The sequence below is a fragment of the Onychostruthus taczanowskii genome, unplaced genomic scaffold (assembly GCF_017590055.1).
Source record: "Onychostruthus taczanowskii isolate IOZ18803 unplaced genomic scaffold, ASM1759005v1 scaffold1, whole genome shotgun sequence".
In the NCBI taxonomy this organism is placed as follows: domain Eukaryota; kingdom Metazoa; phylum Chordata; class Aves; order Passeriformes; family Passeridae; genus Onychostruthus; species Onychostruthus taczanowskii.
In genome coordinates this window covers 13,637,871-13,665,673 of record NW_024496525.1, presented here as the reverse complement: position 1 = coordinate 13,665,673, position 27,803 = coordinate 13,637,871, and the positions used below count along the sequence as shown (strand labels likewise).

The following is a 27,803-nucleotide window of genomic DNA, read 5'->3' as shown; positions in this document are numbered from 1 at the left end:
CTTGGGGTGAGAACACATATTCTGGGCTTACTCCAAGTGTATTCCTTGACTATTGCAATCTTAAAATTTATAGAACTTGGCTTTTATGCACCAAATAATATTCTTAGTATGGTGTACATAGAATCCTCATAGAACTTTGAATTGTGTGTCCTGAATGATTGATAGAGAGTCCTTGGGATTAGCAGAGACAATTTCATCTTATATTTAATTTGTATTTTCACAGTAATTTGGTTCACATTATTTTCAAACTTAATAAACAAAATACAGTCTCTGTCATTTTGTCCATCTGCTGTGTGATGCATCTTCCCTAAAATAGTTGGTGAAAGAAGAGTTGAGTAATGAAATTCGAAGTGTGGTGTCATTTGTAAATGCATTATATACAAAATGTAAGGAGTTATTTTTAACTGATTTATTAGGTTTATTAAAAATAGATATTTTAAAAGTGTTGTACGAAGAGCAGAGAGAGAGAGCTTTGCACTGTGAATATCATTCATAACTGAATGACTGGTTCTGCTAGAGATGAAGTATCACACATCAGTAATTTATATCCAAATGTCTTAAGACTACTGTACATGAAAACAAACTTTTCAGATGTTCTCTTCTAATTTCAGTGCAATGCCATCAATTCCAAACATTTTGCTATCAGACAATTCAATGCGCTTCTTCTTATGTTACATTGCCTACACTGGCTGTCAAGAACCTTCCTTCACACAATTAGGCAAATGTTGCTAGGAGAAACTATTTGATGTGTTCCATGGATTTTTAACATTACTTCAAATTTCTGAAACACTGCAACATCTCAGAAAAACGAATGTTGTCTGTACCTTCTGACTGGACCAATGATTTTATATTCCAAATAAATCCATGCACAAGCAACAATGCAAAAAAAAGTTGTTTCCTACTCTGATATTGCTTAGGCGTATTTAATTTGGAATCTGGAAAGTTTAATATATTTTCAGTGTAAGATGGATGATGCTATTAATGCTATGCCATAGTCAAATCAGTTAAACCCTCAGTCTTTGGTTTTGGTGCTTGTTTAGTATTTATTTTCTAATGGCAGGGAGCATTGTTTCAGTGGTATTGATTATTGTGCTTCTTTGTGCAGGCTTCACAGAAAACAGTGTTCCTGTGCAAAGCAATATACAGTTCACATTATAAGTAATTGTCTGCTTATATCATCTAGATGCAGGCAATAGACTTCCAAAGAGAACTTGAGTTTTTTGGAAGCTTAAAATGTGCTAGGATGTTGTAGTTGGAGTCTCACATGTTTTTAGATAATAACTTGAGAAATGGTATTCCAGACCTTCTTAGTCCTGGGGCTGAGTCTGATGTGGTCATGGAAGAAGGGAGTGATGACAATGACAGTGAAAGAAACAGTGGCTTTATAGATGACATGGAAGAATCTATGGCTCATGATTCAGAGATGTCAATGACAGGATGCCATAGTGACAATGGAGAAATGCAGGATGCTGATCTGGATCACGATGAATCTAACAGGATGATCAGGTGAGCTGGGGAGTGAATGTACCTTCCATCTTCCTTTGTATTTATTTGTACAAATCATGTCTAGGACTCAAGGGGGAATGTACGTGGTCACTATTCTCACTAATTTAGGATGGGGAGTGCTGGTGAAATGTGCATTTGAAAGTGCAGTGAGAATGCTTCACTGATTATATGCATTGGTAATTTGAGAGAAGCTTCATTGTCGAGTTGAAGTAGCATTTGGAAACTTATGCAAAATAGTTCTTACAGGTCTGTTCTTGTATGAAAATGATGTGAAACTATTTGTGCATAATTACTAGAAAAATATTTATTTATTGTTTACTTATTTCCCAAGGCATTCTTTCCGTGGTTTCACAGTGCAATGCCTGAACATTTAGATAAATAAACAAAATGTGTAAGTGGTTATGGTATAAGTGGATCTAGATTGTGTTTTTATATGCCTTTATTAAAAAGGAAAGTTTGACAAACTTAAAGTAGTAATTTGAAGCAAGTTACGAAATAGATTAGTGCTTTGAAATGACTGTTCAAGAAGGAAAACAGGAACTGAGTTGTGCAACGTACCTCAAAGGTGAATTAAGAGAAGAAACATTCACGTATCGGAACTGTCCAAATAGTGTGGAAAAAATAGGGATTATTAATTGTCAGGGAACCTGAAATGAATTAAGGAAATTTCAACCGTAATTTCCTTGATGCAAGGGATCTGTACCTTTAAGAGATCTATACCTTATAAAACATTTTTCTTTCACACGTCTGTTTGACCTGCAATTTCCTCTTTTATTTTGCTTGTTGGGAGTCTCTCTCAGTATGTGTTGTTGTCATACACCTGTTGCACTAATAGAAGGCAATCCATTTCAATAATATGCAGTTTTACTTCATGCAGCAGTAAACCACTGCCATATTTATCTGCATAGATACGCATGATATATGTATGATGTATAGACACCTTGTGTCATTGGAATATGAGCCTGTGCTTAGATCACTAAATCATTGTCGCAGAACATTTTAAATTTCCAAGTTTTGTGAAGCAGACAGCATTGCATGTTTTCAAAATAAAAATACCCAATTGTGCTAATAAAACGTTTATAACTAAGGTACGTTTTACTTATGTAAGGGAGATTCCTCCAGTAATACCTGTCTGCAGTTATTTCTAAGGGTAGTTTCTGTATCAATATAGGATATTTTTTAAGTGATCTATATAAGGCAAATAAAATGTAAACCTTTTGTCAGCCCAGGCAGGAATAGCTAAATAGAAATTGCAGATGGTTAAATCATTTTTAGGCAGAAAAGAGATGCTACCTATATGTTATATACTTAATTAAACTTTCAGACACCATTTTCTGCATTTTGATGGGAAACCACCACTTCATAAAACTTATTTCCAGGATGCATTACAGTGAAGCAGGGCCACCTTCAGACACCTACAGTCACAACAACTTTGGGAATTTAACAGATTATTCTTTTCCTGAACACTATCAGCCCTTTTTTTTTTTTTTTTGGAGTTGTTGCACTAATAGCTTTGCTAGCAGGGCATAATACAAAAGCAGTGTTGTGCTCTGTTTTCACAATGCAGCATCACTATTTAAATTTCTGCCAGAAACTACCAAGTATTCATGTTTAGGACTGAACAGATTGAGTCCACATTCCATTACACAGAATCTGCTTTGGGAGTTGTTAACTCTAACAGCAAGGATGATGGGCTAGGTTGCTTCTGGTTGCTACCAGATTTTATCTGATAGTGTTCTCAGGCATGCTGCCACATTCCCACGGCTTCCCAGCTTACTGTGTGTTGGCTGAATGGTAGAAAGCTGCAGTGTGCATACCCCACAAGGCAATAGGGTTTCACCTTAAGTCTTTGAGCACAGAGTAGCTTAAATGTCTTTCTCTGAGAGGTTCCAGCAGATTCTCTGCCTGGTCAGGGTGTGTGCAGCTGGGCAGCTGACATGTGTTCTGCTCTGTAAACTGGCATCACTCCATTGTATGTTTGAGCCCAAGCAAGATCACAGGACAGTAATCTGATGGACAGTGTCTACGTAGGTTATGAGAGATTCAAGATCAAGTACTGCTCTGAATCATGCATAGCAAAAGCTTGAGCAGTGGCTCCCACAGCCTAGCTAAGGCCCTAGTCATTTGCCGATTTTCTTAGTTCATCTTTAGAAATATTTTTGGAATAGTGTATGTAAGCCTTCAGAAGGTCTCTGACATTCCCTTGGTGTCACATTACAACCTTTTTTCTTTGTAATCTCAAGATGCTTGGAATGACAAAACAAAATATTGTACAAACTGGGTCTGCTGACAATGATAAAAATAAATGCGGATATTTTCTATGTGTGTGTATACACATATTCTGATTATAAAGATTTTTTTTCTTTTTGTTCAAAGTTATCTTCTTTTAAAAAGCCTTTAATGATTTATTCTTAAGCCCTTCAACCAGCAACAATATTCCATTAATGAGAGTGGTACAGTCTGTGAAGCACACAAAAAGGAGAAGTAGCACAGTAATGAAGGAGGGTTGGATGGTTCACTATACAAGCAAGGACACACTGGTAAGCATTGTTACAGAAGACATGTCTTCCAGTACATGTTATATTATAGTATAGAATAAAATTCTAACAGTACTCTCATAATTTGCAGTCACTCATGCAAGGCATTTTTTGCAATTTTTATGATTCCTAAAGTCCCAATACTTATCATAACTAGGACTGGCACTGCTTGTAAGAACCGGATACAGTTAAAACATGCAAAAACCATCTGAAATGTCTGTTGCATTATCATAGGCAGCCAAATGTAAAATCATTCTTAAGGAAGTGAAACAAAATGTTAAGGGTTTCTGTAAAGTAGCTTTACCTTCCAGCTGCACTTTCCCTGATACCTTACTGCGAGTTGTATTGAGATTTTGTGAAGTAGATTTAGTGTAGAAAAAGGCTATTTTCATTCCAACCTGCTAAAAAATGAATAAAGCCTTCAGTATGTGAACTTGAAAAGTGAACTGGCGTGCTTATAAGGGATAAAAAAAGAAATTTCAATTGCTTTAGGATCATGTATGTCAGCAAATTGTGCTGAATGTAATGCAGACATCCGAATGACATTTTAAATTTTTAAAACTTGTACAATTTTAACAGAGCTATTAATGAAATAGCAGAGCATAATAAGAGGTTTATAAATTCTAAATTCAATTACAAAGTTTTCAGTAAAATCTTGTAGTAGTAATTGGGTCTTTATCGTTCATGGTATATCTCTTCAAATTAAAGAAACATTTTGGCAGTGGTGCTTTTGCAAAATGAACATTTCATTAATTTTCTTGTTTTTCACTGCAGAGAAAGCGACACTACTGGAGGCTGGACAGCAAATGCATTACACTTTTTCAAAATGATACCGGAAGCAAATATTACAAAGTAAGGAATATTTTTCAACCTCTTTTCATACCAGCAGAATATAAGGACTAAATTTCTAAATTGATGCTTACTAAAAGTACAATAATAGTGTAACTTCTGTTTTGGTTTTGGGGGTTTTTATTTTTTCATTATTTAAGCTGCATATGTATGTTCTGCTTTTCAAAAACAAGTCTCTGATCAGAAGGTGTCAGCTCACGAGGACCTATAAGATGTGTGTTGTGGAAATGAAAAGTTTTTGTATGAGAAGTTAACAAGGTTTTATTTTCTAATCGAGTTTTCTTGATATATGGATGGCTCTGCTTTTTCTCTGAAGGTATGTCACTACTGTCTTTGATAAGTTCAGTTAAATAGTTAAAGTTCTATTTAGTCTTGGAGAGAAACATTTAGTATTTACCATCAACAGTCGTCTGTGTCACAGGTTACAAGAGGCTTTTTGTTTGTACAAGAAGCATGTGGTAAAATAAACTAATAAACGAATCAAATAAGCTCATGCTGAAGTTCTTTATATTGATAATCTTTGCACAGAAAGTAAAATATTTTTTTTTATTTTAGGAAATCCCATTGTCTGAAATTTTGTCTCTGGAACCTGCAAAAACTTTCACTTTGCTGTCTCAAGGAGCCAATCCTCATTGTTTTGAAATAAGCACAGCAAATATAGTCTATTATGTTGGAGAAAACATAGACCACCTCTCAAGTGTTCCACTGAACAATGGCGTTATCAGCAGTGGTGTTGGCATTGATGTGGCACGAATGTGGGAGATGGCAATACAGCATGCCCTGATGCCAGTCATCCCTAAAGGGGCATCCACTGGCTCAGGAGCCAGCCTGCACAGTAAGTCTGTTCATTTCCTCCATTTCTGATAAGGAGAATTGCCTCTCAAATGGCATTGCTCAGTTTTCTGCACACATTGAAAGGATGTATTGCACAGCTGGTAAAGGCTATTCTGTCATGGCTTGTCACTTGTCTTCCGTGTTATTTTAACCACCACCAGCTTCTCATCCATGTGTTTTCAGTTTACAGTAGGACATCTGTAATGATATACAAGATGCAGATATTTTAGTAAGCAAATAGTTATGAAATTAGTAAGGCTTCTAATTCAAATTTCTGTTGCTGGTGTGAGGAATAGCCTCCTTGTGCAGATGGATGAAATTTTCTGAGCTCCACTTCAGAACTGATAGATTTTTTTCCTATCCTGACTGTAATTTATGTTTCTAGCTGTCTGCAGAAGCAGGTCTTCACTCTTTGGGTCACTGCAGCACAGATGATGTGCTCCCTTTCATCATATTTGGCTGTACAGCTGCCTCAAACATTGTCCCATGCTGAGACAAATGGAGCTCAAGTGTGAAGAACAGCTATTCTAGGCACAACAAGGCATGTGTGTTATCCAGGACCAAAAGGACTGAATATATCTTAGCTTCCAATTTACATACCTTCGTGTAATTCTCTAGCGAAGGTGACAGTTTATGTAAACCAAATATGAGACTGTTTAAATCTGTCTTGGGTACTGATAATAAAGTAGCACAGAGCAAACAATTCTGTGCTGTGGCTGCTCTGTACTTCTGTTCAGTCTAGTGAGTGTAAAGAGAATTTGGATATGTCTACATAATTTGGATTAGACCTTTTGTTGCAATATACACCCACTTTAGCACTTGACATCTGGATGCTATTAATGCAGCACAAGATGCTAATGAGATCACAAGCCCTTCAGAAACCAAGTAATACAACAGGCTGTGGCATTGCATCTCCAGGCACAAAAGCTCACATATCAGATTAGATCAGCAATGTCCTTTGCTTTCTCAAGTGGGATCTTGTATAAAATAGTGTCAAATTCTGGATGTCATTTCTGTCAGACTAGTTGCCCAGTGCCCCTGGTTTGAGTCCAGTGTAGCTAAACAAATCACATAAAATACTGGACTGGGCATGACAGCTGTCTTATGTCCCTCTTGGGAAGTTTGAAAAATTTATTTACAATTTAGTAGCTATCTTTGGGTTATGTGTGCAAAAATTAAGGTTATTTGAGACCTTTAGAGCAATTCCTTGTGGACAATGAGAATGACAGCAACCTTCTTTCTTTTGCTCAAAGTCTAAGACTTATCTTTTTCCATGCATTTTTTTCATGTAAACACAGCAGTACATACATTTGAAAACAAACTGGCAATGATTTAAAAACCCTCCATAACTGAAACATTCTATGCCAAAAGCAGCCCTCCTAAGGGAAGGGAATAGGCTGTGTTACTCATGTTACTTACAGCAACTAGGATTAGTGCTGATGGGTAGTAGCAAGTGTCTTCAGTGTGTAGTACAGGCCTTATAGCAGGGGACACTGTTTCAAAATTTTTACTTAAACAAATGGAAAGTCAGCATGAATGGGATTCTACACAGAAGTAGGAGACAGAAATGACTGTGCTCCAAAGAAGCATGCTTTCCTTCCCAAAGTATTGTCTTTGTGTAATGCAGCTAGCAGTAGGCATATTCTGAAATTTGCCTCTAAGTTTGCAGTTCAAATGCTTATGACATGCTTATAACATCCTAAGCTCCACATTGATAGAAGTTGGATCTGCTGTTTTCTTGTATTACAATGCAGGTGCAAGGTTTTGTTTCCATTATGTCTGTTTTATTTTTTAAGTTTTAATAATGTCTGTTAAGCCAGTTGAAATGTGTATTACTTGTAACAGTATGCAGCCTAATTTGAATGTGTAGTTGCCTTCATCTGAATAGCATCAAATATGTTGTAGGTGACTAAGTAAATCAAAATTATTATTAAATCCCTAAATTAGATCACTAAATAAAACCAGTTTCGTTGCAGTTGTTACTTGGGTGAGATAAAAAACCTCAAAATAGAATGGGAAAATCAATAAGAAGCTTATTATGAGACTTCACTATTAAAAAAATTATTAATGAATTGTATAATCCTGTTTTTTCCCTACACTGCAAAGCTGTTGTTAAATTCATGTGTTTGTGGGCTGGTGTAATTTTATATTAGCTGGTAGACAAATGAGCTGACCTAATTGGTCCAATTTCTAGAGCTGTCAGTAGTTACTGATGTAATATGAATGTCATTTCCTATTACTACATGTTTGAACTAAAAGCACAGCAATCTAAAGTATATTTTGATTTCTTCCCCAGGGGATATATCCATCAGTATTTCTGTGTCAAACTGCCAAGTCCAAGAAAACGTGGTGAGTGTTCTCTTGATGCTGGTGCTAGACATGCTATGATTAAGCTGGCAAAGTCATTGATCTGCTTTTCAAGAGGAGTGTTAGGGGAGTTCCCATCAGCCATTTCTCACTTACTTTGAAGAAATTAACAAACAATTAGCTTTTTTAACTTTTGACAAAAACCATCTTCATGGCACCTTTTTTCTAGATGCAAGAATTATGTATGGGTAATTTCACAGGCTTTAACTGTGGGTCTGTGTAGGATGTTAATTACCAAGTGGAAAGGCCAGGTGTAGAAATTACTAGTTTGTGGAATTTGTCAGCTGAACTTTGTAAAACTGACCACAAATCTTGATAAATATACCATTTCCTGTCATAACTGAGAGATCAGATATTCTTTGTTGTACGAAGATGAAACTCTAGCCAAAGGAAGAGTTGCATATATCAAAACACATACATAGAGAATTCTGGGTTTCTTTTACTCTAGGACAGTTAGACATAGGTCTTGTGGTCAAGTTAAGCAGTCACACTGCTTGCTTTCTCTCTCATGGCAGATGGAAGAAATAGATACTCCCTGCAGCCAGCTAAAGCTTTGGGACAGCTCTGGTAGTTGTCAGAAAAAGAGTGCAAAAAGATTTCCTCCTAGGGATGGAAACTTTTTGTTTCCTAACAAAAATAAGACAGCCTTTATTATGAACTAGACATGCTTTTACTCTGTTGTATATGCTGCTGGTTAAATATCAGGAAAATAAAACTGAGCTGCAAGATTTGATGTTTGAATCCCCCAAATGAATCTGCTAACAGCTTGTGCTTTAGCCTGTGTTGCAGCACTGAGAGATAGTGAGACATGAGACTGCCTCTCTGGCACAAATGGAATATTTTGCCCCTCTCAGTGAAACTGTTGAAGATTCATCAGCTTTTACAGCAATTACAGTTACTATGGCTTGTAAGAAAACACACCAGAAAATTTTGGCTGATAACATATTTTAAGATATACTGTACTAAAAGGATGCTACTTCCCACTAGAAAAAGCAAATGAAATACAAATTTTCTTTCCATATTCTTAGGGCTTAATATCTGTTGTTTGTATAAACAGGATATTAGCACTGTATACCAGATATTCCCAGATGAAGTGTTGGGATCAGGACAGTTTGGAATTGTTTATGGAGGTAAGGCTTTGGTGTGTTGTACAATTGTGCTTAAGATAAAAATTTTCTTGAATGGGGAAAATATTTGGATTCTGAAATGATTTGTTGCAGAAATTAGCTGTCTGTTATTTCATTTAAGACATATATGTTCAACAAAATATATGTTTATATTTTGTGTTGATGAAGTCATTTTGTAGATTGAAGTTTTCTGCCCAGTGGTGGGTCAATGTCTATCAATAGCTTCATATATTCTCTATAAGTTCTAATAAAGCTCTTCTTTTTGAGAACTGTAATAGATGAAAAAAATATAATTCTCCCTGTATTTCTTTACATATTTCAGTAAGACATTTATTAATTGTTTCTTCTGTAGCTTGTTAGAATTGTATATCTTTTTATTTTCCTATTAATTTTTCCTCTCCTTTTTTCTGCGGTATTTTGGGGGGTGTATTTAGGTACAGCTGTTGTTTGACACAGTGAAGTGAGAACAAACAACAAATTTCTCACTGAGGTATCTCTGACTCTCTGATAAACCTGGGACATGCACTAACATGCCTAAAGGCTATCACATATTTCATTATTTGCTAGTGTGGAGCTACCAGTGAAGGACTAAGCCTACAACCAGCCAGTTGCACAGAATGTAGCTGCAGCTTACACATGTATGAGAAAATTAACTTTGCATCTATACTGTTGAAATGCAGAGCTAACTTTCTCATATGTTTGTTTCCTACGTGTTTAAATGGCTTTGTCAGGTGATAGCAAATTCTATTGTCAAAGGGTAGAAAGAAGAGAAATGACAGAAAACTTTTAATGTCTTATCTGGAAACCAGCTCTGAGGGTTACTTGGTTATGGCCATTTGTACAACACATAAAAAGGGAACACTTTTCATAATTAATCATGTTAATTGATAAAGAGCTTTTGTTTTACTAATGCAGGAAAGCATCGCAAAACTGGAAGAGATGTTGCCATTAAAATAATTGATAAACTAAGATTTCCAACTAAACAGGAAAGTCAACTTCGTAATGAAGTTGCCATTTTACAGGTACTTTTCTGTTCTTTTTTACTCTATTAGCTCCATTATTTATTTCTGTAAATACCAGATAATAATATAATGATTTTAATTTATAATCACTAATGTCTTTGCAAAGATATTAATTTTTTTCTGCATGTTTTCCATAAAAAGCCAAAACCAAATGTGTCAGCAATGTCACATGAGGAGTTACAATTTCTGCAGTTTTAAGCACCAGACCCAATAAGGAAAATGTGTATTAAACTAATATGAAATTCATACATTCTCCTGTACTTCCCCTAGAAATTTTGTCCCTGTTGCCTACAGGGACAGTTTAAATTATGAAATACTGAAACATTGTCTGGTTTACATGGGGGTGTGAAGTCTGAATATGCAATGATAAAAGCTATTGAGCATATTGAGAATTCTAATACTATATTTATCTTTAACAGAATCTTCATCATCCTGGGGTGGTAAATCTGGAGTGTATGTTTGAGACGCCAGAGAGAGTCTTTGTTGTTATGGAAAAACTCCATGGAGACATGCTGGAGATGATCTTGTCAAGTGAAAAGGGCAGATTGCCAGAGAGAATAACCAAGTTTTTAATTACTCAGGTAAGAAATTAATTATAAGGAGGAAGGAGATTTCAGGTCAATTATTATCACTATTATCATTATGTTTCTTATATTTTCCTTTTGACATAATTTACCTGACTGGTTTGTGAAAATCTGAGTAAAACAGGAGTGATAAACGAGCTTTCTTTACATTACTGTACGTTACTATCTACGTTATAGATAGTAAACCATTCAGAGGACTTAAACCTGTACACGTGTAGAGCTGTTGGCTGCTGGATGGAGGGGACATGAACCTACAGTTTCTCCTATGATGGACGAATTAAACACAAGAAAGGAAAACAGTAAAAGCAAACTGTTGGAGAGCTACAAAAATAAATTTGAGCCTCTTGAACTGCCTGATATCAAACCACTGCAGTTCATACTATGCTCTGTTAAACCTATTTTCTGTGCTGAGATTGGATCTCAGTACTACCTGTGTCTGAGTCTGGATTAAATTATTACTTCTATTAACAATCTGGTATGGGATTCATTTGAGCTTCCTGTTGTTATATTCCTGTAATGTTATCACACTGCTTCTTTGACTGACCAAAATACTGGTTTAAATTTAGATACACACATTGGTAGTGAGCCACCTCACAGTCAGAGAAGCCCATGTTTCAGCAGTCTGGAAAAAGGAAAGTAGCAGAAGCAGCAGTATTATGGTGTTTATTATTATAACTTCCTTATTTGATGTAGAACTTAACAGGTTTCCTAGTTTCCAGGCTTTAATGGGCAAAACTGCCACCAGCTTTAGAATCTGATTTCTTCTGTTCACAGGTTCATTCAGCCTCCTCGCTGCTCTACTGCAGTGGCAAATTCTGTCAGCCCCTGACCAAACACAAGAAGCTGGCTTAAAGCCACACAAAAAGGATGGATATCTGTCACACTGTCACTATATTTATGTGTATGTAACAGAACAGAAATACATACAACACTCTCCATTCTTTTTGTCATCAAGAAAACACTTCAATTGGATCATATAATATTTCTGTGTAATGTTTCTAGTTGAATCTAGATATGAAAGGTCATTCTGCAAATGTTACTACATTCAAAGATTTTATGCACAAAAAAGTAAAAAAAATGCTTAGAACCCAGTTTTTAAAAGATGTTTATAGTGTAAACTCTTGGAGAGGGAAAAATACTTGATGCAGTGAAACATCAAGAAAACTTAAGGCACAGCATTTTGGTTTTTGTTGTTGTTGTGTTTTTTTTGGGTTTTTTGTTGGTTTTGTTTGTTTGTTTGTTTGTTTTGGGTTTTTTTTTGTTTTTTTTGGGTTTTTTTGTTCCCCAGTGTTGACATTCTTGTAAGTTTTTGTTTTTTTTTGGGGTTTTTTTTTTTTTTTTTTTTTTTTTTTTTTTTTTGTTTTTTTCCCCAGTGTTGACATTCTTGTAAAAGGTACATTCTTGTTGAGTTGTTTTTCTTCACACCAGTCCTTGCTTCTCTGGTCACTGATACTGTTCATACAATATAAAGCAAGCAACCATAGTTTGATTTGTTTATTCACAGATCCTTGTTGCTTTAAGACATCTTCATTTCAAAAATATTGTTCATTGTGACCTCAAACCAGAAAATGTGTTATTGGCATCAGCTGATCCTTTCCCACAGGCAAGTAGAAAATGCCCTTACTTAAGATAAATTGTGGTAGTTAATAAGTGTTTGTGTAACCTGTCTGCACAGAATTTTTAGACAAGAAAAGTTGATCACTCATTCAAACTGCTTCATAAAGAAGCTACGTTTGAAAATCCTTGATTCTTGTCATTTGTTGAACTAGATATAACTGGAATATTGGACTAGATTTTCAAGTGTGATATAGCTACTTGTGTGATCATTTCTAATTTGCTCACCATTAAGCACAAATTACTAACTTGGCTGGTTAATTTGCTCCAGAAAGAAAGTTATTTTTCTGAAAGTTTGGATGGGGCTCATGAAGAACAAGAGCTTCTTCTTTAATTCCTTACATTTAAATGCCACGTAGATCACAGGATATTTAAATATGCATTCTGACTGGTTATATTTCTCTTTAAAAGGTGTTTTTATCAGCTTCTGTTACCTTCAGTCTGCAGAGTTCGTCTATAAATTCCCTCAATCACCCATATTCAAAATGAGTACTACTGACAATTTTTAGATAATATCAGTATCAGTAATTGGAAGGGAAGGATCTGTACTGAGTTGCTGTAAGTGAGAATTTTCAAGCTGCTTAATCTGTTACTTTGTAGAACTCAGATGAGGAAGTTCGCAGAGAGGCAGAGTATTACTAGATCCACAAGAAAATAAAAGTGGAAGTTTAAGAACTAAATTTTGTCAAGTTGCTTGTTTTAGGAAGTAGCCATAGGTAAAACATTTTTTCTGTTTGCTGTGTTCCTATGCTATGAATGAAAAGTATTACTATTTATTACTGCTTTCATTGCAAACCTGAGCTGTTGAGACTATCCACAACTGTGTTTTATTCATGGAATGAAGGAACAGAAGAGATGCTATGGACTGGTATTCGAGTCCACTGTTTCAGTGGAATAAGAATATTCCTCTCAAAGAAGAGTTTAAAAAAAGGTACCCTTGAAGGAACAGTAGAAATGCACCTTGCAACTAATTGATGATTAAAGTTCCCTAACTATGTATTTGATGATAAAAATAATGTATGTCTTACTGTAGCATTTTTCATTAAACAGGTAAAACTCTGTGATTTTGGCTTTGCCCGAATCATTGGAGAGAAATCATTTAGGCGTTCAGTTGTAGGAACACCAGCCTACCTTGCTCCAGAGGTTCTGAGAAACAAAGGCTATAACAGATCTCTGGATATGTGGTCAGTGGGTGTCATCATTTATGTAAGCCTCAGTGGAACCTTTCCATTCAATGAAGATGAAGACATACATGACCAAATCCAGAATGCTGCTTTCATGTATCCACCTAATCCATGGAAGGAAATTTCTCTTGAAGGTAATACCTGTTTGTGGCTGTTCTTATTTAAGTGCTCAAAAGAGTAGATGTATTTTGCTTTTAGATTTTTTCCTGTATGTAACAGAATTTAAAAAAAAAAAATTCCAGTAATGTAATGTGTCTGTTTTGTGCTGTCAGCTGCTTTAGACATTTCCTACAGAGCATGTATAGACTGCATATGGCATAATCTCCTAGCATGGGATCGCTCCAGGAGGTGTTGAAGGAGGCACATAACCACCTACAGATGAGATTGCTATAGAATCTGTGGAGAGCTTAAGCTGCTGTAATTGGTCTTGTGTATATTCATTTATGTACCTCATAATTCAGCTCTATTGCATCTGCAGTCTGTTTCTTGTTCTACTTGTTCCAGTAGTTGAGTTTGGTTTCAACTGGATGCTGTACTCTGATATCTTTGTGTGGAGAAGATAAAAGTGAACAATTCCGTGGATGAGATTTCAGGAACAGTGTGAGAAAATGTCATGCAAGAGACTATGCAGGGGGAAAGGCTTGGAGTTAATGTGAGACCTTTGAAACTCAAGTTCTGGTCAATGGCATCAAAGACTTTTGATAAAAAACAAAATAACAGTGTGACTAGTTCACTAGGAACATCTTTAAAGAAGGTAAATTAGTTCTATTAAAAATGTGTCTAAACACAACTAAGCAGGACATTTAAAAAAATAGACACTTCTGGTTTCACTGATATTTTCACATACATAACATTTTGCAGGCAATTTGATTTACTTTGCGATTTAATTTTTTTTTAGTTTGGAATTCTGCAGGATTATAAGTCTTAAAGCAAAGAAACTCTATAAGCATCAGACTCTTATATCCTTTTCTAAAATTGTAAAATGTGCCAAACTGAATTACAATATTAGCATTTATAATTTCTGGTATTTAGAGTACCATTTTTCTGGTTTTCAGGTGATATTTTTAACATACCTCTTAAGCATAGTTTAGAGCGCAGTGCGCCTAATGCTTACTATAATATATATTACAGCCATGTGAGATTCTCTTCAGAAAATGCTCTGAGAGCATTGTTTGTTATTTTATCTCAGTGGCAGATGAAGTTTGAAATCTGTTGGAGAAAAAAAAAGCTATAAATCTGCACAATTACACACTGAAGTTCTCCTGAACCTCCACACACTTTGATATGTAAGCTGACAGAATCTGTTGGCAGCAATGCTTTATCTGTCGCTAGAGATAAGCAAACAGCAATCAACACTGGGGAAGCTGCAAGAAATTGTCTCCCACAAGTTTCTACTGTGGTAGACAGAAGATCAATTTTTGCACTCAGAGGTGAAGATTCAGTAGAGCACCTACAGAAAACTCACCTACTTGGGTGTTATCTCTCCATTTGTAGAATCACAGCCTTCATTAAGAGTTGATGGATGCCAGGCTGCAAGCGTGCAGAAGGGAGGGAAACACATTTTAACAAGTTACTAAATTAAAATCTGCTTGTACATTGTGATTTTATTACATATTTTGGATTGCTAGGTGATGAACCACTCTATTGTGCTAAATGAAAACCTGGAAAATGTCTGAAGAGATTCCATTATGTCTTAACAAGAGGGACTTGAAGTCTAGATCTCTGTCCAAATATTACTCGATAAAGCTGATTTTTAGAGCTCAAATTTGAACTCAAATTCCATATTTCTCAGGGAAAATAAAGGAGTGTTTTTCTCATGTCTGCTCCACTCTCCTGCACAGCTTGTGAGGGGAGCTGCCCCTGTGGACCTGCTGGCTCCATCCAGTTTCTGTGACCTCTGACAGTGCAGCATGGTTCAAATGCAAACCTGTCCTGGTGTCCTAACACATCTGATCTGGATTACAGTTCTGAACAGTGCTATGTTAATTAATGCCACAAATGACTGAATCATTTAGGGGACAAACACAGATTATTTTAAAGATTTTATGAAGGAACTTCCGCATGCCTATTGCAGAGATTGGTGCTAAGGAAAGGTGAACAGCAGTTAAACCTTTTGTGTCATATCCATGATTATTACTGTGGCTCAGAGAGCCAAATGTCTAAAACTTCTTGCAACTGTAGCTATTCCAGTGCTCTCTTCAGACCACTGCTCATGTAAAAAGTTTAGGAATGGCTAAACTTAGTTGTTGCCATCTTCTATTTTTATTGTAATCAGAGAAGGAAAAGGATATATTTCTTTGAATTCAATAGATAGAGTGGCAGTTAGAGTGAATTATGCTGTGTTTAGCGCCACTTTGGTTTTAGTGCACACTATGTGCTTTTCCTGGTACTTCCTAAACAACAGCATATTAATTTGTGAGCTAAAAGGCAGAGGGTAGCAAAACTTTAAAAGAAAAAAAATGAGACTTACCATATGTAAACAATGTGTCTGGAAAAGTAACAACAATGGTAAAGTAGCCTTAATATTCCCAGTATATGTCACTTAGTCAATTACTGGTCTTTAAGTAAAATTGGCTTTTCAAATTTTAAATTGCACTGATGAGGTGACAGATTTATAAAAAAACACATGACCCATAACAATTTACACTGCATGGTAATATAAATAATGTACTTAAAGTCTAACAGATTCAGAAGAAGAGCACATGGAGATAAGTTCTATTTTGGAGGAAAAGTGTCATGTTGGGTGATATTTTGGTCTGTGTTAACTTTCTTGATAGTAACTTTTTCTGTAGCATTTTATAGCAATTCTTAAAATCTGCAGTCACAAGCCAAGACAAAAGACAGAACTTATTTGAAGACAATATTTTCTGAGTGCTTAATGTTATTAAATCACCATCAACAGTTGTCTTCTCTGCCAGTCCTTTATATGGTCTAGTCATTCACTGAGTCCTCTCTTTCCATAATGTGTCTGTCTGATGTCATAACCCCTGGATTAATTTAATCAACTCTCTCTGATGAGAAATTTAGCTTTTTTGTGTATTGCTTTGTCCTTCCTTTTACCCATTAAAATGTAACTTAAGAAAATGAAGACCTTTCAATTTTGTACGTCTAAGATTTCTCCATAGGGAGTTCTGATTTTTACCGAAGTGGCTGCATTTTTCCATATTTTCCCAGTAACTTCACTCTTTCAAAAGAACACATCCCAAAATCTGATTCTGTTTTTGGATGTCTAAATAGGATTGTAACACATTACTGGGGATAGGTAGTTTTTGTGGTAGATGTTCATTGCCCGGTCTATTTCTGCTCTCTCTTCAATGTTTGTCAAGCCAGGCTACATTTCTAAATTCAATAAATTGCTGTATGGCAATTTGAACTTAATTCAGTATTCATTGTGGCATTTTAGGTAGATACTGATATAGAGGACTCTACTTGTAGAATTCCTATCTATTTTATCACTTTAAATTTCACATGTCTCAGACATGGAACCTGTTTTCAACAGCTCTACGGTTTGCTTCCAGTTTTGACCTTCCAGTCTACCTTTACCAAATTTGCATCATCTCAGGAGATTTATTTTTACTTAGCTACATGATACAAGAAATAAATACTGCTAAATATAAAGATAGAATTCCATGATGGATTTTTTCTCTCTACCTGTATTTAATATTTTATGTATTATGTCTTCACTGTGGTAGCTATTCTTTTGAACTGTACAGTCCTAAAATGTGCTGTGTCAAGATTGGAATTATTCATAGTGTGTTTCATTCTGCTGTCATATTTTCATAAAACATTGTATTTATAATTCGTTTTTCATCAGCTACCACCAGCACAGCTATTGCTACTAACCTGATGGGCTGTGTGATGTACAACTCACATCACTGATTAGGTGCTTCACATTACTTAATATTATTAAAATAACTTGGGAAGAAACAATGCCATTCCTATCATGCATTAAATTTGATCCTGGTGTCCCTGTTCCAATGCTTTGTAGTCATATAGAAATACCACAGCTGCCTTTGAGTCAGTATTTATTTATATTTCTTCCAACATTATGTGCATAGAAACTCTGAGTGCTTCACACATTAATGAGAAAGTCACATGAATGAGTGAGCATTGAGTATGAGGAGGTCAGTGCATGTTATAGCTCAGAGATGCTCTCTGCCTCTGTAAATGTTTAGCTAGCTGTTAAAAGGAGGTCTTGGCTCTACTTATACATTTGCTTGGATAAATTAGTATTAGGAAACATCTCTTGTAGGGTACAGCATAGAATTGCCAAGGATTTCTTTTGAGAGTACAGCTGAATCTATGTGCCTGAAAATCTCAGCCAGCTGAAGATCATTTTATGCTAAAATAACTGCATGTACACTGGAGCATTTGTCAACAAAGCTGTATTGACTAGCAGCAGGAAAGGGATTTGTGTGTATGAAAAAATTATAATAACAATGACCTCTGATCAATTAACCTATTCTTAGAAAAATCCAGGGTCTAGGAAGTCTTGGACCTCCTGTATTAGGGGAAGCAGCTCAAATTTGTAAAAATGATGGTAGTAAGAGTAGGTAGTATTCTAGGTGGACTTTAGAAATTCTAAATCAATTATGAATTCATCATTAATTCAGGACTGCTTCTTTTATATCCTTAAGGTAATTTCTTGTTTATAACTTATGTAAAACGTTTAAATCTTTAGGGAAGGACTAAATGAATGATAGGTTTGTAATAGGGTTTTTCAGATATTTTGTAAACTTTTACATTTATGTGCAGGACACATCCTAACTGAGTTAAAGTAGTCATTCCTGTGAAAAGCAATTATTGTGTAAATTTGATACTTAGAGTGAAAATTGTGTCTTTGTCCGTACTACAATTAATTATTTGCCATATTAATAAACTTGCATAAGCAGTGTAGAGTAATGAACCTCCTGACTGTGGAGGTTCTTTAGAGTGAATTGAAATTAAAGAGCCTTCTTTCCTAAAATCAAAGGGATACAAAGCTTTCTGAAGTTTGCATTTGAATTTTTCTATTGGGGATTCTGCTGGATGATCACCTGTCTAAAAGGCCATACTCATTCTACTGGCGTCGTTGGTTAGTTTGTTCCCTTTAACAAAGTCTCTAGCTTCTGGAACTTTGTAAGTCCTCAACTGACTGTTTACACGATCATGGAAGGTAAACAGGAGCTCATAAAAATGTTAGTAAAAGCACTTCCATAATCCTCTCAGAACTTTCACTCAGGTTACCTTCATGGTGATAACCTGATGCATTCCTGTAGATTGTGTACAGAGCATAGGTGGTCTTTCTTAATGCTCTGAATTTATTTAATTATAGATTTTACAGAGGAATACTCTAAAATTTTATAAAGTTCCTAAAATGTCTGATAAGGATTACTTTACAAATCTGATTTAAAAAAAAAAAAAAAGTTATCAGTGAAAATTCATGAAAATACTTAAAGATACTATGTAGTTACTACCCTCTCCTCAAAACTGCTTTATCTTCCTAGACAGGATATTTAATTTTGTAATAGATGATGCCCAGATTTGGCCCCCTGAAGTTGTATGTCTAAAATAAATGTTAATGCCTTCCAAATTTTTATCTTCAATGTTTTTAAGCAGTACAACTCAAAACTTAATCATCAAAAAATTATGTGATTTTCGTTTGTTTTTTTTTTTTAAATTCAGAAATTGAGTCAACATGAATCTTACTGTTCATTCATTTTGCATGAATTGAAGCCAGACTAAGCTTTGTAAGATAGTGGCTGTCAGGATGCCGTCAGAACAGGACGGGGGTTTTGTGAGTTTAAAGACGGAGAAAACAGTGAACTTTCACAAGTCTTTTAAGCATTTTAATTCCAGCATTCACAATTTCATTATTAAATTTCCAAGGTTCTTCTTTGCTTGACACTGCACTGTTCTTTTCAAGATGCAAGTGACAGATACACTGCCTGTATCTGTCACTTGCATCTTGGCTTCTTCTACTCAGACAGAACTCTTACAGGTTCAACAAGTGGCATTTCTTGAATTGCATCATTTCCTAATAAAAAGTAGCAAATACTCTTTGCTGTTGAAGCTCGTGTTTTCTTCCTTCACCTAAGTTTGAAAACTTTGAGTAATAAAGCAAATAAAATTGTATCAGATAGTTTGAGTTTCTACTTCATGTGTACTTCTAGTAGTCACGGTGCATTTCTGCTTATTTATTTATTTGTGCTTATTTCTGAAGAAGTAAGGGCGCTAGACAAAACTTTCCTGGCAAAAAGAACTCTAGATGAAAAACTAAGCAAAACAGCAAAACTGGTTACAGAGACAGCAGTATTCCAGTGGTGAAACAAGCAGACTATCTGTGTAAGCTGTTCTCGACTGCTTAGTATTTACAATTGTAACCATCCAGGGAAACTGCCTTTTCACCCTCATCATAGTTTTTTTCCCTGTCTTTTTTTGTGCACCTTCTCTAGTGATTTTTTTCTAGACCAGTGCCTTTCTGGTCTGTTCAACAAGCCATTGGTAATTTCCCCCAAGAATACAAAGAAATATGTTATTGCATGTAATAAATCCTTGTCCTGAAGTGAAAAAAGGGACAAAGGGGCCCCTCGTCCTTTTGTAACTTGAGGGAGGTTGAATAGCTAAATATGATTTCATCACTCGTGAGGCTCACAGTCATATCTGCTTCCAGTGGGTTGCACAGAAAGAATGTAATAGAGACATTATCAGCCCTCAGTGGCAGGAAGAACATTCAGTAGGTGCTTGACAGTTAGCAAGGCACGTGCTGGGATATGTGCACGTACATCACAGCAGTTACCAGCACAATCAACCCTTTCATCAAGTTCTTGGCCTATTTTCCAAACTCAGGTTCATAGTAAATGATTGAAAAATGAACTCTGAAGATCATACACACCCAAATACCACTGAAAACAATAAAGAAATGGTAGCCCTACTAAATTTACTTTCAGCACTGGCTTATAGATCAAAAGACAGTCTGAAGTCTTACTGTAATACTGCTCAATTTAAGGATAAGTTGGACAGTGTTGCAGAAGATTCTGATGTTTGTTGATACTCAGATATACTGCAGTGAGTAAGGGACTATGTTTTCTTCTTTGAAACATCAAATAAAAACAATGGTCACTACTTTTTTGATAGGTGTTATCAAAACCATTGTGTATGACTGATTTCCCAATCTCTTCCCTATAGCTTGGAACCTGAGAATGTCTCCTATGAATGAAGAGGAAAAAGATTATTAATTCCACTATTTTGGAAAACAAATGAGTTTTAAGAATGATGCCGTCTGACAATAATTGTCCTATTGGATATCCACTGACTTTCTTATCCTACATACAGTTCACCAGCATTTCGAGAGGGAACAAAATAAACACCAGTTAGAGAATTTAGCATTAAGTGTACTTGGTACTAAAAGACTCAGTAGATAACAATCTGTTTGTCCACAATAGAAAAGTAAAATTAGGACCATCTGTTCCAGGAAAAGAATGGCTTAGAGCCTCTGGCAATGCTTTCTTTGTCAGAAGTCCTGAGATTTATTTTCTATCATTCCCATGATTGCTTTGATTTCCAAGACAGTCTTCATCACCAGGAAGTCAGGGCTGCTTTAGTGATAGTCTCCTATTGCCAAGAATAGGTTTGTCTGTCAAATTAGCTGCATAAATTCAGATAGACTGCCATGTGAATTCCCATTTTCCTGGATATTGTTTTCATTGTTCTCTGCCCCATGCCAGAAGCAGACATCAAACCCTAGATGGCAAATCAAGCCTGCCTGCAGAGAGGAAGTTTCTGTTAAAAAAAGAAAAGCTTTTTCATATTGTTGTACAGAATACAACCTCAGAGATAATTGGTTTAAAGAATTCTGTCCTATTTCATAGTCTTAAAACAGACAAGATGATTATTCAGCTCCTTTAGTACCCAGCTGGCAACAATATTCGTCTGACGTGTTTCAGACCCGGTGCCCCTCAGTGATGCCATGAGTCTGTGTTACTTTCAAGACCATCTTTCCCTGTCACCATGATATAAACAGAGAAATAAAGATGTAAACCAGCATACTTTGGACATGCCAAAGGATAATGTGATGAAATGGAAAAATTGCAGGAATATTATCATTCCTTGTGGCTAGTCATTTATTCTGACTGGAATAGCGGTAACTTTCCACCAGAACTCATGCTGAACATTTAGCACCACCTAATAGGATTTAACTTTTCATTATAGCCTCTTTTTATTTTTTTTTAATGTTTTTCTGTAATTGCATATCAGTTTCATTCTAGAGATTTTTCCAAATGGGTCACTCATTGCAGTTCCATGCACTGATCATTGCCTCATGGGTCTCATCCCTTCAGGCACCACAGCACATACACCTACAGGGTGAAAGAGTTGGCTTTGTTGAGCCTGGAGAAGTTTCCAGGGGAAACCATATAGTGCCTTGAACTATCTGAAGGATGCTACAAGAGAGCTGAAGAGAGACCTTTTACAAGGGCATGTAGTGATAGGACATGGGGTAATTGCTTTTAATGGAAAGAGGGCAAGTTTTGTTGGTTATTAGGAAGGGGTTGGATATTAGGAAAAAATTCTTGACTGTGAGGGTGATGATACAGTGGGACAGGTTACTCAGAGGGGTTGTGCATGCCCCATTTGTGGAAGTGTTCAAGATCAATTGAGCAACCCAAGCCAGCAGAAGGTCTCCCTACCCATGGTAGTAGAGTTGGATCTTTAAGGACCTTTCCAACCTAAACCATTCTGTGATTCTGTGAACCTCAGTGAATCATTGACTCCAAAACTATAGAAGTCACGAAATTTGTAAAAGACGCCCTCACTTTTCTGAAATTGCCAACTGTTGACTAGCAAGTAGAAGCAATGCTTGGTTCAAAAGAATAGTATTGCAAGACTTCATGATTTATGAAACATGATTTCTCCACTCAGGGACTGGGAAGGTGCTGCTGTCAGTTATAAGTGAAGTCTTAGTAAAACATATACATATATATTGTTTACTGTGGTACCTGAAGAATACTGTTCTTGGGTGGAAAATGTTAAAGCTGGAAGATTTGGCAATGAGGGAATGTTTTTACTCAAAGTGACCTTGCACCTTGCTGCTAAAAATGTTGGTGTAGGAAAACTCCTTTTATTATACCTAGTGTTGCTCATCCTCTGCTTCTTTTAAGAAGCAGAATTTGCATGTATAGATAACACACTCTCACAGACAGGCTAGAGCCTCGTGCTGGGAGAGAGATCACAGAAGCACAGCCTTGAGATGGACTGTGGGTGCACACAGCCCTTTGATCTGTTGGGGCAGGCAGTGCCCCCCTTCTGCCAGGATGAGCTGAGCCTGGCAGAGCTGGTGTCCCCGTGCCTGTGCAATGGAATAAACCTTCTCCCTGCATTTCAGCTGTGGCTTGGTGGTTGCCTTGGTTGCCTCCATGTGTCAAATCACACAACTATAGACCTCACTTACATGAGGTTTTTTTCTCTTGAAGTTTTTTTTTTTTTCTCTTTTTCTCTTGAGCAGGATCCTGAATTATTTTCAGGCAACTGTTCAGTAAAACAGTTGTAATCCCAGTAGGAAGGGTTGCATGGGTGCCTTCAGGTACATCGGCATTGACTGCAACTTGTAAAAAGCTGGAGTAAGAAGGGATAACTGCCCTCTTTTTACAACTACCATGTCTTTGTAGCTCTCTGTTTGCATGTTCTAGTTGAAACAAATACATTTGAACTAACATTTTCCAATATTATTTCTTTTCAGCTATTGATCTCATAAATAATTTATTGCAAGTGAAAATGAGAAAGCGCTACAGTGTGGACAAGACGTTAAGCCACCCATGGTTACAGGTATTTCTTCAAATTCCATGTTTTTACTCTTGTGTTTGGACTCTAAACATAATTAAAAATCTTCATCTTTAAGCACAGTAGAATCTAAGAAAATCTACTACTCTGAATATGATTTTAGGTCCTTAGAACCTCATGTTTGTTCACCAATTTACCTATGGTTTCTCATTAATTTCTGAAGTATTAGATTCCAATACTAAACAGTCTCATGCTGTCAAAATACGTTAAAAAATATTTTATCATTTTTGTCTACTTATTACATATATTACATATATATACTACATATATAAAAAACTCCTTGTAGTCATTTGACTAATATTATTTCATTGCCTGCAGTTTACTTTAATTCACTTCTTACTAAAATTATTCAACAGCCTTTTACTTCACAGCCATCACAAAAACTAATGAAATTGTGTGCTTGCCAGGAATATACATTAACCACATTCAACTGAATTCTTCAAATAAAAACTGAGATGTAAGGAATTTTTAAGATGCTAGCAGTCTCTGCCTTGTGCTCACCATATGATATGGTAATTTTTTTTATCCTGGCAGTAGCCAAATCACTGCAAGTTTAAGGTCTAAGACAAAGCAGTGAGGAGCCAAGGCCTGTTCCATCATCCCTGTCCAAGGAGCAGGGAGGTGTGGGAGCAGCCCAGGCCAGGGCATTGTGTCCCTCCCTGGAGATGAGGACAGGCTGAGGCCAGACAGATGCATCAGCCTGTTGGATCTCTCAAGGGAGCTTTGTTTGCATCTGGGAAAATAATCATGGCACAGGCAGAGTGCCATGGACCAGGTGCATAATCCCCAATCCCAAAGGAATCTTTATCAAACCAGAAAACTGAGTCCTGCTTCAGTATCTTGTTGTGATACGGCACAAAATGATGACACAGACACTGCTGCTCTCGAGGGGAACAAAAAGGAAGAAGAAGAAGAACTTTATTTTCTGACTCCAACATTTATAGTTTTCCAAAGGTGACAGTGGATTGGAGGGTGACAGGGCCACCTCTCCAATGCCACTGGACAGACCAAGGGTCCATCAATTCTCTCCACCTCCATGAAAGAATGCAAAACATAGGTTATTTACAGAACTGTGTGTGAGAAAGTTTGTTGAAAGAATGCAAACATCAGAACGCTTAACAAAGTCTTACAAAATCAGGGCGACATCATCTTATAGCTGATACTGTGTCTCAAAGTAGATGGTGACCTTCTGGTATAGGAGGAAAAGGGCTGTAACTGCCTTTGCTGCACCCCATCTTTCTCAGGGACATTTATCTGGAGCTTGCTTTCTTCCTCTTAGATTTCCTGTCCCTCACTAGTTTTTTCCTCCAAGACTGCTCTTCTGCCTGGCAGCCATTGCAGAATGCATTTACTTGAGTCTTTGGGGACCAGACTGAGGTCAAGGATGCTGGCTGTCTCACATGACAGGACAGGTCTTTCTCCTCTAGATCCAGTTTTATTGCTTGTGTAGTAGTGAGTGGAGGTGAAATAAGATGAGGCAGTTCAGCAGCAGCTCTAGCACCAGGGATGGGATGAGTCCTTTCTCTAGAAGAGTCCTGCCTTGCAGGCTAAGGAAAGATAACAGTGGTTATTTTTCCTTAGAGGACAGTGAGACTTAGTGGTGTTCACTGAGAGGATGTCTCTAAGAAATGGGCCAAAGTATATGAGATACTAAAGATGAAAGCTTTGTGAATTTACTTTGTTTGGGCTTCTGGTGCTTTGGCTGTGTGGTTAGGATTGTGTCTTAGGCTGAGACAAAGTGAAGGAGAAAAAAGAAAACTGGATATAGGATCACAAGGAGAGATTAGTCTGCATGGGGCTAGGATTGGCTCTATTACTGCAGCTTCATGCATGCTTTGGGTTGGAATAAGAAAAATTAAACTTGCATTCTTTGGACAGATGAGAGGCTGCAGTACATGATGGTCTAAACAGCATGAAACTCAAATCCTTACATTTGACTGTCAACATGGAGTTCCAAACTACCTTAATCTTTAGGTGTATATGTTTCTTTGAGCAAACCAGTAAAAAGTTCAGAAAAGGAGATTTTTCTAGCCCAAGCTGAATTTATGTTCTGCATTATTATATTGAGATACAGACTTAACTGTCTTAACTGATACAGATCACTAGAATGTATTTGTATGATTAAAAATGTTTCTTCTTTCTCATTCATCTTGTGACTAGAAGGAGGAATTGCTTTACCACCATGCCTCAGTTAAATATTATGGCAATCTATAAATATCCATACATTTTTCAAAACAACCTGTAACAGCTCAGTACTATACTTGTGATAATTCAATAAAATTAATTTATCCAAAAATCCTCTAGAGATAAAATTTATTTCTTTAGGCAGATTTCACACTTATATAAGATTTTTTCCATTCTAGAGCAATAAAGATGACCCTTAGAGAACTGAGTTAATAGCACTTTGAGTGTTATTGATAGCAGAAGGGAATGTATTTTATTTTAGGAAATCTAAAAGTAATACTGTTATTCTTTTTCAGGACTACCAAACCTGGTTAGATTTAAGAGAACTGGAATGTAAAATGGGGGAACGTTACATCACCCATGAAAGTGATGACTCCCGGTGGGAACAGTATTCAGAAGAACACGGATTGCAGTATCCCGCACACCTTATCAGTCCAAGTGCTAACCATAACGAAAACACCAAGCTAGAAGAAACAGAAATGAAAGCCCTCAGTGAGCGTGTCAGCATCCTTTAAGTTACATCCCCTATAATCTGTCAAAACACTGTGGAATTAATAAATACATACGGTCAGGTTTAACGTTTGCCTTGCAGAACTGCCATTATTTTCTGTCAGATGGGAACAAAGCTGTTATGCTGTTACACTGTTGATATATCTGAGTTGCCAAGACAAATCAACAGAAACATTTTTGTGTGACCAACTGTGTTGTATTTACAAAAGTTCCCAGAAACACTAAACTTGTTATTGTGAATGATTCATGTTGTATTTAATGTATTAAAACCTGTCTCCACGGTGCCTTTGCAAACTAGTGTTTTTCTTACTTGAGCCTCATTTTGGTAAGAGAGAACTTTCCCGGGAAGATCTCGGGGGTATTTTGTGCATCGTTAGTATTGTAATTGTAAGCAAACTCTTGAAGAGTAGATTTTAACTGCTGTTCTGTGAACAACTTCTACCATTTGGATAAAAGCTTTATTTAGTGTTCTAAAAATATAAAAGGCAAAAAATAATGAATTGCATAGAATTGTACAGTTTCAAATCAGATAACCTGTGTGTATTTGTATGTTTGTGTGTATAGATACACATGCACACAGTATAACTTGTTCTTGTACCTAAATGCCTTAGTAAAATATAAACCGTAGCATGTCAGTTGTATTTCCCCTTTTCTTAAAATATTCTTCTCTATTATGAATATTCTCTAATATGTACATTCAGAAGCTAAATAACATGTTGACTTTGTGTATGTTTTCAATAAAAGTCTTATTAAAATAGGTTCATTGATGAAATTTTCTGTTTAAAATAATCCTGGAGTGGCATCAGAAGTATGTAGAATAAATTAATTTGTCATTAAGAAGACAGCATGGAGGTAGGTGGGAAAATGCTGCTGGATAACCTCTGTTCCTATCACACATATTTTATAAGAACCTAGTGGGACTGATTTTGTTCAGTTTTGAAACACTGAGGGAGTGGAGAAGTTGTATTTGCATTAAAGGAATTTTAGTTTTTTGAGAAATGCACTGCTTCTGCTTTTCCACTGAGTTCCACTGAACTGACAAGGAACCACAGATCTTTTTTGCTCTTCTTCCCCTGAAAACTTTAAAGATACTAATTGTTATTTCTAACAATTACTTAGACTACCAATCCTAAGCCATTTAGTTATAATAGTGAGAGATGTTCAGGCTTCACTATAATAACACATGACAGAGAAACTCACTGAAAAGCTGAAATTTATTCTATGCCATCATCTATCTTGGAATAAAAACAGTTAATGTATAGGTGTTGAAAACAGAGTTAAAAAATGTAAAGATGCATTGGACTAGAGGCAGAAGTACGCAAAGATATGAGCTAATAGCCATATATGGTAAAGCTCCACTGCTCAAATATTGGCTTTATGTTAGCGTTGTGAACTCTTCATTAGATAAATCCATTCTTTCATTGAAGAGGAGCTTTGTCCTGAGAAAATTTTTGCCACATACATAACATCACAAACCGCAAGAAATTTTCCTCTGTATTTTGCACCTCTGCTGGATAGTTAGTATGTACTATAGAGGAAATGAAGAAAAGGCACCTCTATTCAAACAGAAAAAATTACATTCTAGAAAATTAAAAAGTGTTGTGAAAAATTATTTATAAACATCTTTTCCTTCCTCCCCACCTTCTTTCCTTACTCTCACTTCCAAAAA

The 27,803-nt window shown here is 36.2% G+C and overlaps 1 protein-coding gene across 2 annotated transcripts in view; it reads left to right on the top strand.

Moving 5' to 3' along the window:
• Nucleotides 1–26,891, top strand: part of PRKD1 (protein kinase D1) — a 115,942-nt gene extending 89,051 nt beyond the window's left edge. For both annotated transcript variants that reach the window (XM_041397893.1, XM_041397901.1), the window contains 12 exons: nt 1,302–1,506; nt 3,923–4,046; nt 4,818–4,895; nt 5,448–5,727; nt 8,023–8,075; nt 9,151–9,223; nt 10,136–10,242; nt 10,662–10,823; nt 12,331–12,429; nt 13,491–13,758; nt 23,340–23,425; nt 25,921–26,891. In XM_041397893.1, the coding sequence (XP_041253827.1) occupies nt 1,302–1,506; nt 3,923–4,046; nt 4,818–4,895; nt 5,448–5,727; nt 8,023–8,075; nt 9,151–9,223; nt 10,136–10,242; nt 10,662–10,823; nt 12,331–12,429; nt 13,491–13,758; nt 23,340–23,425; nt 25,921–26,139 (1,754 nt within the window). In that variant the 3' untranslated portion in view covers nt 26,140–26,891. The remainder of the gene's footprint in view (nt 1–1,301; nt 1,507–3,922; nt 4,047–4,817; nt 4,896–5,447; nt 5,728–8,022; nt 8,076–9,150; nt 9,224–10,135; nt 10,243–10,661; nt 10,824–12,330; nt 12,430–13,490; nt 13,759–23,339; nt 23,426–25,920) is intronic.
• Nucleotides 26,892–27,803: the final 912 nt, after the last annotated feature.